Here is a 16,369-nt window from a genome sequence, read left to right as displayed (position 1 = left end):
ACAAGCTTCCTTTAAATAACATTCTCTGTGCACATGAAGGATATTAACTGAGGGCTGGCTTCCAAATGAATTCTATGTCAGCAATAGAAATCTGCTTTTACCTTCTGACTTCCACTCCCTGGTGGAGTTTTTGGATGGGGTTTTAAACCACATCTTTTAGTTCTTATTCATTTGAATCGCTTGAAGCAACTGCTATAATTTTTTATACTGTCTAGTGCTTTTTTTCCTTTTTTTTTCTCCCCTTGCCTCACTACAGATCAGCCACTTAATCTCGCTGGCTGCTTTTTTTTTTTAAAGCTTGGTAGTGCTAACCCTCCCCCTATGCCGTCCAAGAACAGAGCTCTGCATTCTGTGAGACTGTTTATTACACAAAATCAGAATGCCGACTAAAGCAATGACCTGGAACCATGAAAGTGCTTCCCCATAGAGTGAATTACATGATAAGCAAGAAAAAAAAAATCACTTGATTTTCAAAATGCTGTGCTGGAACCCAACAGTGGTGTTTTGTTTTTTTCTTGTGGCTTTGTTATCTAACTCCATGTAGTCTTTAAGATGTCAAATGAAATCCAATTAGATAATGAGGGAGTTCATTGATTTTAGTTTTTCAATAACCTTAACAATAAAGCCAATTTTTTCAGGCACTGGAGCTAAATGGCAAGTACAAAAAAAAGTGTGTGCAGCCACTGAATGTGCAAAGAACGTGAGTTTTGTAGACACTATGAATGCACAATTTTGTTTCATAGGTTCAAAGTGGAAGGATGAAAGTTTGGCTCTAAATATCTATTTTTCTTCAAAGGTAAAAGACATTTTCCCCTAGTCCTACAGAGAGAACTTCCTCTAGCCTGATGCTTTATCACAGTGATCTTCCTCTTAAACCTTTGTAATCATCTATCATCTTTCTAAGGCTTTTAACCCACACTTAGGTGCTATGACACCAGGGCAAAATCTGATCAAGAGGGCCCATTGTTAATAGTCTTAACTCAGAGATGCAAGGTGCCAGCAAAGGCGGAGTAAGCTGCCTCTCGAACACTCTTAACCACTAGCAGCTTGAAGAATTAGGAACTGGATATGGGTAATGAATCTAGGTCTCTTGCACGGCGAACATAATGCTAATGACCATTGGACAAATGTCCATGCTTCTGAAGTGCACTTTCTAAATATAAAATGTCTGCATCACTTAAAGGATCAACCTGACTACTTATGAGAGGAGGGTGAAAAATGCATTTTAGAATACATTGGACCCACTAAACTACTGTTCCCAGTTTCCATGCTGGAGGGAACTTTCTGAGCTTTGTGTTCCATTCAGAATCTTTTCCCATGGTTTTGAGGAAGGGTGTTTGACTGGGGAGCCAGCCACATAACTGGTTGCAGGTGCTGGCTGAGAAGTGGTGCAGGAAAATGAGTGGTAGAGGAAACTACTGGATCGAGTATATGCTATCAGTATGTTGCATAGACTAGGAGAGACCACAGAAAGAAACTAGAAGTAAACAATATGAAGGGTAAAGTCATGTACAGTGCAGTAGGTGAGAGTGATCGACTGAAAAATCAAGTGGACATGGAGGTCCAAAAAAGTGGAGAAGGAGAAAGATGGAAAGAAAGAAGGAGCAAGGGTATGGAGAGAGGGAAAGAAAGAAAGTTTGAATCAAGCATTTGAAAAAAGTCCGGAAAACCCCCAACTCTCAGCAGAGGAGAAAGTGAGAGAGAAGGGGCTGTGAAGGCAGAAGGCAGAAGAAAGGGATCCTGAAAAGCAAATGCAAAGGCCAAAGAGCTTGGCAGATAAATCCAGTCCAGGGGATCTCAGTCTGAAGTTTTGAAACATTCTATGCCTGAAGATCTAATACACCTGATTTTATTTGATTAGCAAAACACATGGTATAGCATTCTGAGCACATCCAGTTTAAGAAGGTTGCTTTAAGAGGAAAAAGAAAAGGAGTACTTGTGGCACCTTAGAGACTAACCAATTTATTTGAGCATGAGCTTTCGTGAGCTACAGCTCACTTCATCAGATGTTTACCGTGGAAACTGCAGCAGACTTTATATACACACAGAAATCATGAAACAATACCTCCTCCCACCCCACTGTCCTGCTGGTAATAGCTTATCTAAAGTGATCAACAGGTGGGCCATTTCCAGCACAAATCCAGGTTTTCTCACCCTCCACCCCCCCACACAAATTCACTCTCCTGCTGGTGCTAGCCCATCCAAAGTGACAACTCTTTACATAATCAAGTCGGGCTATTTCCTGCATAGATCAAGGTTTTCTCACATCCCCCCCACCCCCATACACACACAAACTCACTCTCCTGCTGGTAATAGCTCATCTAAACTGACCATTCTCCAGGTTTAAATCCAAGTTAAACCAGAACATCTGGGGGGGGGGGGGGGGTAGGAAAAAACAAGAGGAAACAGGCTACCTTGCATAATGACTTAGCCACTCCCAGTCTCTATTTAAGCCTAAATTAATAGTATCCAATTTGCAAATGAATTCCAATTCAGCAGTTTCTCGCTGGAGTCTGGATTTGAAGTTTTTTTGTTTTAAGATAGCGACCTTCATGTCTGTGATTGCGTGACCAGAGAGATTGAAGTGTTCTCCGACTGGTTTATGAATGTTATAATTCTTGACATCTGATTTGTGTCCATTTATTCTTTTACGTAGAGACTGTCCAGTTTGACCAATGTACATGGCAGAGGGGCATTGCTGGCACATGATGGCATAGATCACATTGGTGGATGTGCAGGTGAACGAGCCTCTGATAGTGTGGCTGATGTTATTAGGCCCTGTGATGGTGTCCCCTGAATAGATATGTGGGCACAATTGGCAACGGGCTTTGTTGCAAGGATAAGTTCCTGGGTTAGTGGTTCTGTTGTGTGGTACATACCACACAACAGAACCACTAACCCAGGAACTTATCCTTGCAACAAAGCCCGTTGCCAATTGTGCCCACATATCTATTCAGGGGACACCATCACAGGGCCTAATAACATCAGCCACACTATCAGAGGCTCGTTCACCTGCACATCCACCAATGTGATCTATGCCATCATGTGCCAGCAATGCCCCTCTGCCATGTACATTGGTCAAACTGGACAGTCTCTACGTAAAAGAATAAATGGACACAAATCAGATGTCAAGAATTATAACATTCATAAACCAGTCGGAGAACACTTCAATCTCTCTGGTCACGCAATCACAGACATGAAGGTCGCTATCTTAAAACAAAAAAACTTCAAATCCAGACTCCAGCGAGAAACTGCTGAATTGGAATTCATTTGCAAATTGGATACTATTAATTTAGGCTTAAATAGAGACTGGGAGTGGCTAAGTCATTATGCAAGGTAGCCTGTTTCCTCTTGTTTTTTCCTACCCCCCCCCCCCCCCAGATGTTCTGGTTTAACTTGGATTTAAACCTGGAGAATGGTCAGTTTAGATGAGCTATTACCAGCAGGAGAGTGAGTTTGTGTGTGTATGGGGGTGGGGGGGATGTGAGAAAACCTTGATCTATGCAGGAAATAGCCCGACTTGATTATGTAAAGAGTTGTCACTTTGGATGGGCTAGCACCAGCAGGAGAGTGAATTTGTGTGGGGGGGTGGAGGGTGAGAAAACCTGGATTTGTGCTGGAAATGGCCCACCTGTTGATCACTTTAGATAAGCTATTACCAGCAGGACAGTGGGGTGGGAGGAGGTATTGTTTCATGATTTCTGTGTGTATATAAAGTCTGCTGCAGTTTCCACGGTAAACATCTGATGAAGTGAGCTGTAGCTCACGAAAGCTCATGCTCAAATAAATTGGTTAGTCTCTAAGGTGCCACAAGTACTCCTTTTCTTTTTGCGAATACAGACTAACACGGCTGTTCCTCTGAAACCTGTCTTTAAGAGGAAAGTTATTCCAAGTCTGTGAAGTAGGTTGATCTCTGTCAAATGTTCTGTAGATTTTGTGTAATGTGAAACTTCCTGAATCCTTCCATCTCTAAAACTGATGTGATAACCCAAAAAGTAGCAGCACTCAGCAGAGAACTTGATCTAACTTTGTTATGAAAATATGAGTAAATAAACAGTGAGAAAGATAGCTTGGAACATAAAGTTGCTCTGCATGTCAAAATGAAAAAAGATCTCTTTAATAGAGCTTACCCATGTACTCAGCTGGGCAGATGCAGTCATACTTGCCTATCTGGTTCAGGCACGTAGCCCCATTCAAGCAGGGATCTGAATCACATTCATTCACTTCCAGGTCACAGTGCTTGCCTTGGTAGCCTGGGACACAGTAGCAGGAGTACCCGTCAATTCCTTCCCTGCACAATGCTCCATTGTGGCATGGATTTGAAATGCACACATTGAAGTAAGTCTCGCACAGCATGCCCGTGTATCCTGCACTACAAACACAGGTCGGGCTAGCCAAGCCATTCTGACAAGTGCCTCCATGTCTACAAGGGTTTGTGTCACAGAGGCTGATGGCTGTTTCACAGGTAGTCCCATTGTACCCAGTGGGGCATTCACAAGTAAAGCTGAGGTTTCCTGCAGTGCTTAAACAGGTAGCATTTTGAAGACAAGGGTTTGAGGAGCAAGGATCATCCGTTTTATTGCAGTCTTCCCCCAAAATATCAACTGTGTCCGCACAGCGGCAGGAATCGTCCTTAGCAGCAGCATCACATGTAGAGTTCTTTTGGCAAGAGTTTGACAGGCACCTGGAATCATTTCTTATGCTAAGTGACTCTAGGAAGGAAACACAAAAATTACTGAGAAACTTCCAGAGCAGTTTAAATAAGAAAGAACTACAAATCTTAGTATAATGTTGTTTTAAACTCCACCTCTCTCTTGTAATTCTCACTGTTGAAAAGAAAATGGAGTTGGGGGAGGTGGTGGCAATGAATTCTTTAATACAAAACAAACAAAAACGAAAAAACCAGTACCACAGCCTGAACAGAGTGTAATTTCCTATTACCCATCCCTTCCAGAGACCACTGTCAGCAGCGGCAAGATTTGCAAACTCACCGCCTAATACCAATAACAAAATGGTGACCCAACCATCACTGAACATTAGTACAGTCAGCCAGTGGTTTGGAATGCATATGATGTGGAACACTGGATCCTAAATTGATTTTTTTGAGAGGGATAATAAAGTCTTACATGTATACAGCATCTTTCATAAGAACAGCCATACTGGGTCGGACCAAGTGGATGCAGCCACTTGTGGGGGAGAAAGGAGACATGGCAATTATTTAACTGAGCACAGCATCAGTTCAGGGCAACAAGTGAAGAATAATTTATCCAACTGAAACAGCACAAGGAATTTACGTAAACAGAAATTTAGCTGAATTACCTGGGTTAATACTGTCTTCTTACAGAATGCTATGTGATCTTTCTTGCTCATTAATAGTCAGGACTTAGAAGACCTCTCTCTTCCAAAATGAAACAGCTCATTGACCCTATCATCACAGGGCATTACTTCAAGACCAATCCAGAGGAAAGCATACCACCTAGGGAATCATCAGCACCATTTCCTAGAGCACCTTAGAGTTCTCTCATTCAGGTCTGACCTGACTCACCCACAGCTTAGTTTGTAAGGTCTGAGAGGATCATTGGAGAGATGTCAACAGAGATGATCCTGTTGCTGCAGGATGTCTGTTACCCCTGGCCCCAGATCAGCAAAACATTTAAGCACATGTTTAAGTTCATCCCTAACCAGCAAAGCACGTAAGCCTGTCCCTAGGTGCTTTGTTGAACAGGGATGGACTGCTGACTTGGGGCCTGAGGAAGCAATTCTCTGCCTCCTACTAAGCCAGTAGGCAATCCTAACATAGACTTTAGACAATAATGGATCAAATGTCACATCCAGTCACGACCAATGAGTGGAAATGAGGAGGAGGGGTGGTTTAGTTATTGACACAGCCCATGAAATAAAACAGAAGATGTAGAAATAATGTTAAAAGCTTAACACATGTATAATATTTAAACTGTTACTAGAATATTAGGATTACAATTTTATCCAATGCAACTTTTTTTGTAACCAATTGCCATCATGCTATGAACAAATACTGTCATGTCTAGTGAACATTTGAGTAGCACGGAATTTCTTCAGTGATGACAATATAGTGCTCCTGGAACTGTGCAGCATTCTGGAGTCAGAATAAAAGGAGTAAAGCTGTTTAAATAAACAAAAAGTATACTACTGGAGGGGGAAAATCCGTATTCATACGTCGAAAAAAAGATGCTGTCACACCATGGCTGAGAAGCTACTAAATAAAGCTGAATGGACCCTTCAGTCAAGAGACAAAAGAGGTGCATGTGTGTTGGAGAATGCATATTATATTAAACTATCTGTGTTGCAGTCCTGGTCTGACTGCATCATATTATGTTTTTTTCCCCCCTTTCAGTTTCTGTTCTGGAGCCCTGTTTTAGAAGTAGGCAGTATACATTTGTTGTATTGTAGCTGCTTGATAACGAATGGTGGAATGTTCTATTTAATAATATGCTGTTCCTTGTATGTGGGTGAGCTGTCCCTTTAAAGGGAATTCAGGCTCAGCTATCATCTGTCTCTAATTTATTCCTGGGTCTTGGGACTGGCAGTCCAGAGAGCAGGTGACTGAGAGGCAGGCCAGCTAGGATATGTAAAAGGCAGCCTGCTCTCGGGGTGGGGCAGATGGTATTGGTAGGAGAAGCAATGAGCTGGGAGGCTCATCAATAACTGGGCTGTGGAGACAGATCAGTGATAGTTAGTTCACTGCTGAGAGATTCCTGGGGTAGAATAATGGCAGACTGGGGACACGCACCAAGAGCCAGGGGAGTTCCTTGTAGAAAGGGAGCCAAGAACAGAGCCTGTGAGGGAACTGGCTATGAAGGCCCAAGGAAGGGATTGGCAGTGTAGGAAGTGGCTTGGGGGAAGTGAGGCAGGGTGGGGTGTTAGTGAATGAGATGGCCACTTCACTCTCAGGGTCCCTAGACTGGAACTGAGGGAAAAGGAGAGCTGAGGTTCTCTGACACCTCAGCTGTCGCACCTGGAAAGTGTGAGCTGATATAATGACACAATCAGTCCAGAGAGAGAGAGAGAGAAATCTGCCACTGACAGGAGGTCGACTATCTACAGAGCTCTGTAGATGATAAACTTTTTAGCCTAGGAAGGCAATGGAACAGTGGTCAGCCTGTAATACAAGAGACTTGGGGAACCTCTTCACTGAGATGGAAGGCGTAGGAGAACAAATCTGGGGAGAAAAAAAGACCAATGAGGCCAGTCACAGAGGACAAAAGGGCTTATACAGTATTTTGGTTTGGTTTTTTTGTTGTTTGAGGGAGGATACAGGAGGACTTATTTAGTTTGGACTCCCTGGTTTTGTCCTGCAAGGAGAGGACTTTTTCTGGGGCCAGAGGGACAAAGCCTCAGATCATCTTACCAGGAAAGCATGCCTATAGTAGGAACTGTGGCAGAGTGACACATCTGGACATCAGAGAGGTGAGCTGTGCCTCATCATGTGGCTTCCTCTTTATGAGATGTGCAGAGGAGCTCTGGGTATATGTGAAAATAAAATATACTAATTTGGAGGATGGGTCCCACATACGCAGGGATGGATATATTTTTTGACTCAAAGGCCTAATTATTGCCTGATGAAACAAGAAGCCTGTGTGTGAATATTATATACCATATTAACAATGATTCCATGATTTGACCCAAACCAGTAGTGGCCTTTAAGGTATCCTGCAAATGAAAAAATGTGTTTTATGCCTTTTTGTTTCTTTATTATGATGTATAAATAAGACCTGAAAAGAGTTGGTTTTGCTTCTTAAACTGTTTTTTTTTCTAGCCACCTATTCCTCCCCTCCCACTGTCTCCCAGAATATCATGAAAACCAAATCTTTTACTTCCCCATTTACGAGGATTATGGAAAAAAGAGTAGGAGCTTCCCTCCCCCCGCCCCAGCCCTGAATTATCTATAGGAGTTTGAACTAAATTTTACTAATAAAAAACTAGGGAGTTTTAATCAGTCTGTGAATAGAATCTGGGATGGGAAGGAATTTTTTATGGAGGCCCTGGTTGTGACACCATAGTTAAGGTTGACTTTTGCACTTATAGAATGATTTCAGCCTCCCAGTTATGAACATGGAGGGGCAAGGAGGGAAGCAGATCCTCCCAAACTTACTTGAGTATAGAATTCATTATCTGAGATTTACAAATAAATCTGTTAATTAGTTTGTTAGAATTAATGAAGCTGGGTTCTTTAAGAAAACTAGCATCTATGTAGGCACTTCTTAGGACCATATGATCTTAATAACACAATAATGCATTCTTCAAACTGTTTATATAGTTACATTAATTGAAATTGTATGATTAGGATATATCTGAAGAAATTAGGCTGTTTAAGTAATTAGCAATTGTATCTAGCTATGACTATACAGGCTACAAGAGGGGTAGGTCAACAGCTCAGCTGGGGAGATTCTCAGGGGCACGCTTCTGTCTGGTTTATGTCAGAGCAACATAAAGGGCCCTTAGGGCCAAAAAGAACTGGGCACTTTCTCTCTCTCATGTGCTTGGCTTTGGGTTTTATTTGTATAGTCCCAAGGAGCATAAAAGCAGTCCTGGATGGAGATGCTGTCGTTGCTTAGGATGGGTCCTGCCCTTCGGATGGCTTTGCCGACCAGGATCAAGAATTTGCATTAACAGCATAGGCAGATTGGAGCTCCTGGAAGAAACTATGCACTATGGTCTCTTGATGGTAGCCTCTCCTGTTAAGAAGGCAGGTATCTGGATTCTTACCAAGCTGTAGCATCTGCACTGCTACCATCTTTCTTCCTGTAGCTCTCCTTGGGGAAGAACAGATCTGCATGCCCCTCCTTGTGGTTCTTTGCCACAGTGTGTGGTCCATGATCTGGCCCCTAGTGTATTTGTCCAGACTGTATAATCACACTTTATTTTTCCTTTCCAGTTTCAATTTGACACACAGCAATGTTCTCTCTCTACAAGCTAGATTGGCACCGTGCAATTGCTCTGAATAAGGGGCATCATGTAGCCATGCTTCCCCAGTAGCACAGCAGGGACCAGGCTGTGACTCAAAGGGTGGGAATTTTGAAAGCCCGTAAGCAACTTAGGTGCACAAATTCCATTAATTCTCAAGGCTCCTAAGTGAGTTAGGTGCTTTTGAAAACCCACCCTCTGAGTCACAATATGGTCCTGGTTCCCCCCACGCCCACCATTTTCCATGCCACAGCCCTCTTCCTGTTGCAGGTTACTTCTCCCCCTCTGCCCAGCTCAGGTGTGCTGGTGAGTGCATACTGGGTAGGGGAGAATAGGGTCAAGGGTCTACTTACTCCCCACTTACCTGTGCAGGATGTGACCTATGGTGTGAGTAGCCCATGCCCAGGAGAAAGGGCACACGGGTGTACAGGATGGCTCAGGTTGAGTGCTACATGGTAGCTATCAGAAGAACAATGTCTCAGTTTAACATAGTAGGAAAGGAGAGTAGGGCAAGTGACGAAACATTTGAATGTTCTTGGGAGCTAGATTTTGGCAGCTTTATATAGAGATCACCTTATGTGTCTTCACATGTTCCAAACTAAACTCTGCAGAGAATGAACCTTTTGCATTCTCAACCAATTAAGATCACTTGAGCAGTGACCTGCTCTGACAGAGATTCTTAAAATTAATGTTTTAACATTAGAACAATTCAAACAAAGCACTGATCACTTTAGATTTAGACTGATTGACACATGAAGTAATTATCTGAGTCTCTTTAAAACATCACCACATTAATCTAATTACTAGAGAAATTAGCGCCAAACCTTTTACCCCATGGTTAAGGCATTTTGATGTGAAATGCTTGGCAGTACACTTCATAGAAGATGGAATATATTGGATTCTCTGAGTTTCTATACTAAATTCTTTGCAGTAAAGCTCGCCACCTACTGGTTATCACCCATACTACTAGAAATGGTGTAAATAGTCTGTAACATTAATGAGATGGAGTTAGAAGAAACTAGTCACATTTAAGAGACTTTTTAGAAATAAAGGGGCCATATCTTCATTCAGATAAGATGGTTTAAGTCCACTGAAGTTAACAGGGTTGCACTTGTGTAATTGAGAGCATATTACCAATCAACACTGAAAAATGTATGATGCTCTCTCTTCTTACAGATTTCTGCTTTAGTGGCCAGAATCCACCCTCGTGATGTTACAAGACAATGTTATTTATGAGGCTGTGAATGCACAGCCATGTGCACCTGAGGGCCAAATTTGACCCTTTAAGGTTAAATCAACAGAACAATAACAAAGAGAGGAAGATTCTAGGGTGGGATTTTCAGAAGTGACTTGGCACAGTTCCATGGACTTTCAATGGGATTTGTGCTCCTAGGTCACTCTTAATACTTTTGCTTTAGGGATCAGTTTCTTCTAATATCTGTCCTATTCAGAGCTAGGTGCTTCATGGGTTTGGGGGTTTTTAAACATAAAAAATTAACAGACACAAGAATAAATGATTCCCTCAGTTCTGATCCTATTCAGGTCTTATTTAACAGCTCTTATCTCCCTCAAATGAATGATTTCAGGCTCAATGGGGAACAACCTCTGCCCCCCAGTAAGTTGAATTATACATCCACCTTGTTTATAGACCACATGCTGGTTTCCTCCTTAACCTTCACCCAGCATCCCCTTTTATACTCATATATTGGTATCAGAGTAACAGCCGTGTTAGTCTGTATTCTCAAAAAGAAAAGGAGTACTTGTGGCACCTTAGAGACTAACCAATTTATTTGAGCATAAGCTTTCATGAGCTACAGTTCACTTCATCGGATGCATACTGTGGAAAGTGTAGAAGATCTTTTTATACACATAAAGCATGAAAAAATACCTCCTCCCACCCCACTCTACTGCTGGTAATAGCTTATCTAAAGTGATCACTCTCCTTACAATGTGTATGATAATCAAGTTGGGCCATTTCCAGCACAAATCCAGGTTTTCTCCTCCCACCTCCCCACACACAAATTGTGGAAAAGCAGCATCACCTGCCCCATAACCTCAGCCGTGCGGAACACAATGCCATCCACAGCCTCAGAAACAACTCTGACATCATAATCAAAAAGGCTGACAAAGGAGGTGCTGTTGTCATCATGAATAGGTTGGAATATGAACAAGAGGCTGCTCAGCAGCTCTCCAACACGAGTTTCTACAAGCCATTACCCTCTGATCCCACTGAGAGTTACCAAAAGAAACTACAGCATTTGCTCAAGAAACTCCCTGAAAAAGCACAAGATCAAATCCGCACAGACACACCCCTGGAACCCTGACCTGGGATATTCTATCTACTACCCAAGATCCATAAACCTGGAAACCCTGGGCGCCCCATCATCTCAGGCATTGGCACCCTGACAGCAGGATTGTCTGGCTATGTAGACTCCCTCCTCAGGCCCTACGCTACCAGTACTCCCAGCTACCTTCGAGACACCACTGACTTCCTGAGGAAACTACAATCCATTGGTGATCTTCCTGATAACACCATCCTGGCCACTATGGATGTAGAAGCCCTCTACACTAACATTCCACACAAAGGTGGTCTACAAGCCGTCAAGAACACTATCCCCAATAATGTCACGGCTAACCTGGTGGCTGAGCTTTGTGACTTTGTCCTTACCCATAACTATTTTACATTGGGGACAATGTATACCTTCAGATCAGCGGCACTGCTATGGGTACCCGCATGGCCGCACAGTATGCCAACATTTTTATGGCTGACTTAGGGGACGAGAGCTGAGGAAGCGTTGTTCTAACACCCCTACTCTACTTGTGCTATATTGATGACATCTTCATCATCTGGACCCATGGAAAAGAAGCCCTTGAGGAATTCCACCATGATTTCAACAATTACCATGCCACCACCAACCTCAGCCTGGTCCAGTCCACACAAGAGATCCACTTCCTGGACACTACAGTGCTAATAAACGATGGTCACATAAACACCACCCTATACTGGAAACCTACTGACCGCTATTCCTACCTACATGCCTCCAGCTTTCACCCTGACCACACCACACGATCCATCATCTACAGCCAAGCTCTGCGATACAACCGCATTTGCTCCAACCCCTCAGACAGAGACAAACACCTACAAGATCTCTATCAAGCATTCTTACAACTACAATACCCACCTGCGGAACTGAAGAAACAGATTGACAGAGCCAGAAGAGTTCCCAGAAGTCACCTACTACAGGACAGGCCTAACAAAGAAAATAATAGAACGCCACTAGCCGTCACCTTCAGCCCCCAACTAAAACCCCTCCAACGCATCATCAAGGACCTACAACCTATCCTGAAGGATGACTCATCCCTCTCACAGATCTTGGGAGACAGGTCAGTCCTTGCTTACAGACAGCCCCCCAACCTGAAGCAAATACTCACCAGCAACCACATACCACACAACAGAACCACTAAACCAGGAACCTATCCTTGCAACAAAGTCCGTTGCCAACTGTGCCCACATATCTATTCAGGGGACACCATCACAGGGCCTAATAACATCAGCCACACTATCAGAGGCTCGTTCACCTGCACATCCACCAATGTGATATATGCCATCATGTGCCAGCAATGCCCCTCTGCCATGTACATTGGTCAATCTGGACAGTCTCTACGTAAAAGAATAAATGGACACAAATCAGATGTCAAGAATTGTAACATTCATAAACCAGTCGGAGAACACTTCAATCTCTCTGGTCATGCGATTACAGACATGAAAGTTGCTATATTACAACAAAAAACCTTCAAATCCAGACTCCAGCGAGAAACTGTTGAATTGGAATTCATTTGCAAATTGGATACAATTAACTTAGGCTTGAATAGAGACTGGTAGTGGCTAAGTCATTATGCAAGATAACCTATTTCCCCTTGTTTTTTCCTACCCCCCCACCCGCAAACGTTCTTGTTAAACCCTGGATTTGTGCTGGAAATGGCCCACCTTGATTATCATACACATTGTAAGGAGAGTGATCACTTTAGATAAGCTATTACCAGCAGGAGAGTGGGGTGGGAGGAGGTATTTTTTCATGCTTCATGTGTATAAAAAGATCTTCTACACTTTCCACAGTATGCATCCAATGAAGTGATCTGTAGCTCACGAAAGCTTATGCTCAAATAAATTGGTTAGTCTCTAAGGTGCCACAAGTACTCCTTTTCTTTTTGCATATATTGGTAAGGACTCTGAATCCAGGATCCTATTGTCCCCTGATCAACTGGGCTCCAATCCCAGCACTGACTCACTTGTCCAGCTGTGCACTGCACAGTGCAACCTGCACTCCCAATAGACACACAGCTGTTAGTCAGCTTTGCAGAGTGACCTGGCCTGTTCCTATCTAGTAGCTCCCAGAATAAGTCAGATGGGAATGACTTTTGCCTGTAGAGAAGAAGGTGGATATGGTATAATCTCATCTTTGATTCCAGTTAGTCTCAGAATCTTTGCAAAGCTGGGGTTCAGCCCTTTCCACAGCCCCACCTTGTCCAGGGTGATTTTTTTTAATATACTGGCAAAAAATATTATCTTTGGTCCCTGTCACCATATGATAGGTGAGTAGAGACTTGCCAGCATATAGATGCACTAATCAGTTTCCCAAAGTTGTTTCCCCCTGACCCTTAGGTTTTTGTACTTTGGCAAATTTTAGGCATAGATATGGACAATCTAGGGTATCAGGGCAAAAGTTGCTGCTCTGAGTGCACACTGTTTTCCACCTCTCTGTCTCAGTACCATGGCTGGTTATGCTCCTGGTTCTGCCTAGTGTCTAGCATTGTTTTGCTAAAATGACTGTTTGCTGGAGACAGGCTGTTGAGATTGGGCTATTAGCATTTAAAATATACTAAAACATGTTTATACAATGCTTTTCATCCCCATATTTCATAGTGCTTATGAAAGGTGGTATGTATCGTTATCCCTATTTTACAGAAAGGCGCTGAAAATAAATGACTTGTCCAAAGTGGCAGGCTGAGTCAGCTGCAGAGTTGGGCCTGGAACCCAGGTCAGGAGACTTGTCTTTGTGCTTGGACCATAGCAGCACTTCATAATACTTTGCACTTCTATAGCACCTTCTATTGAGGATCTCAACACTTAATAAATGTAAATCATTTACTGATAAGATGATTAGGTAAGAGTTTTTTTTTCTTTCCTTTTCTTTTTCCTCTAAAAAGCTCTACAAGTGTAGGTAGTAGTCAGAGAAGAAAAACACATCCTTTGGCCCGCAGAATTCTGCTGGGTTGTTTCTGATATATATACACAATCCCAAATAAATGTTCTTTCTGGACACATTTCCATAAGGTAGCTAAATACTGTAACTCGAGGCAGGAGTTTTTACTAAATTTCAGTCACTAAGGGCCTAGTTCATCGCATTCAGGTGAACTATTGTCAGGTCTGGACTGTGCTAACTAGTTCATCATGGCTTTCAGATGCTTGTTGTTAGCAAACCGATTCCTCAGTAGGGCCTGCTTTTTTTTTTTCTTGGAGAAAGAAGGGCCTGATCTTCACTGGTGCTTTCAGCACCAACAGCTGTAGGGTCCTCTCATGTAATCTACAGACATTTTCTGACCTTCTCAAAGCAGTTGGTATATTTCCTAGGAGAAGAACTCCCCTGCGGAAGACAACTAGATCCTGGATACATTTTAAAGTCATCAGCACTGACAAGCGCATGGTGCCTGGCAGGGGACTTAATTGGCTGCACATTCCCCTTTATTGAACATATAGCTAGTTCTTCACTTGTCTGCTAAATTAAAATCAGGAAGTTTAAATTATTGTGACTCTCTCTCACACACATTTAAGTAACAACCACACACACTAACATAGGCAAGGGAGACCAAAGCGAAGACTGGTATTCTGTCCTTGCCCAGACCTTTTGTTTCATATTGAGCAGATCCAGCTGTGCATCACTATACATGGTTCATCTGAGGGGAGCACCATCCCCTAGTGTTGCCTAACACATTGTCAAAGGCTTGAATGTTTAGCCTTATACCTGCCACTGAAGTGTTAACATGTACTACTGTTCTTTGTCCTGCTGCAGCACACATGCTGGACTATTAGTTGATAGCTGAGACTTTCAATTTTAAGTGCCTTTAGTCATAACTATTTAATTCCTTAATTATTAATCAAGTGGTGTTGAGCAGGGATTATATTTGAGTAGGAGAAATTGCGTGCTGCTCCACTCAAGTACAACCCACAGTCCCTGCCCATATGGGTTGGGATTTTTTGCTAAAATGATCAGCAGCAGAATAGTTAACTATGTTGACATGTGGAAAGTCCTCATTAGCTTTTAGAGGTGACAGTGCATTGAGATAAACACAGCACCATTGGCCTCTCAGTCTGTCAGGTGATTTAGCAAAAGTAGATGGCATTGGTTCACATTCAGAAGGTTTCCTTCACAACCAGATAAGGCTAGCAGAGAAGTGCTGGTACAACAAACTCCTGAGTAGCTGCTTAGTCCTGTCCCTGGGGTTTGGAGTCAGAACCATCCTTCAACATTTGTTGTTCATTTCTTGTTTAAACAAATCTGTCACTGAGATTATAACACAAATGTATGAGTTCCTGTCACTGAAATATCAAGTTCTCTGGTCCTAGTAAGGTTTTGAGAGAATTAGCATTTAAGTGGATGTATCTGCATTGCTCAAAGTGCTTAGCACTGCACTGGAGAGTGCTTAGCTCTGGTATACCTAGACATATCTCAGTTTATCTGCAATGTGCCAGTGAAAACATGTGGTTCATAACTATGCTGTGACTCCCTGGAAAAGACAGCCCTAGAAGGCTCTGGCTGTGCATATGCATTAAACCTTGGGGTGGCACTGGTGGCACTTAAAGAAGCACTGGTGAATATGAGACCACAGAAGCATAATACGGAGAACAAAGAGACAGGGATTGAGTTGTCTCGGACATCTTTAGCATGACTTTGAAGGAACGGATGTTATGATTGGATCAACACATGGGGGAAGGAAAGCATGCCAAGGGGGTAGGTACAACACCAATAAAGCCATAGGAACGTGTACTGATGGATGGGAATACCTCAAGAGATACAAGGCACCACCAACGCAACTTCATCCACTAGCATTGTCTGGGGTCCAACCTCTACCTTCCCTCAGTACCGCTCAAGTTCTCCTAAGTCATATAGCTCTCACAACTACTGTTCTCTCCATCTCTCTCTCCTATTTCTATCTGTGTCCCATTCCTCCTTTCCCAGCTGTGCTCCATCATTTAATACAATGAATAGTTTAATTACATTGCCACTCTACGTTTCTTCTGGAGACCAGATCAGCACTCAGGCACCTGATGAGAGCCAAAGAAATGCCATCCCTTCTTCCTCATGCTTCAGCCATTCTCTATGACCTGACTTTCTTGGTCCAGAGCCTGTGCACAATTTAGAATTAA

The 16,369-nt window shown here is 42.8% G+C and overlaps 1 protein-coding gene across 5 annotated transcripts in view; it reads right to left on the bottom strand.

Annotated features, from left to right (window-relative positions):
• The window catches only part of CRB1 (crumbs cell polarity complex component 1), a 161,476-nt gene that overhangs the window by 107,921 nt on the left and 37,186 nt on the right, over positions 1 to 16,369 (bottom strand). For all 5 annotated transcript variants that reach the window (XM_073356740.1, XM_073356741.1, XM_073356745.1 and 2 more), the window contains exon 2: positions 4,131 to 4,712. In XM_073356740.1, coding sequence (XP_073212841.1) covers positions 4,131 to 4,712 — 582 coding nt within the window. The remainder of the gene's footprint in view (positions 1 to 4,130; positions 4,713 to 16,369) is intronic.

This window comes from Lepidochelys kempii, chromosome 8, assembly GCF_965140285.1.
Source record: "Lepidochelys kempii isolate rLepKem1 chromosome 8, rLepKem1.hap1, whole genome shotgun sequence".
NCBI classification, from domain to species: domain Eukaryota; kingdom Metazoa; phylum Chordata; order Testudines; family Cheloniidae; genus Lepidochelys; species Lepidochelys kempii.
This window is presented reverse-complemented; position numbering and strand designations above follow the sequence as displayed.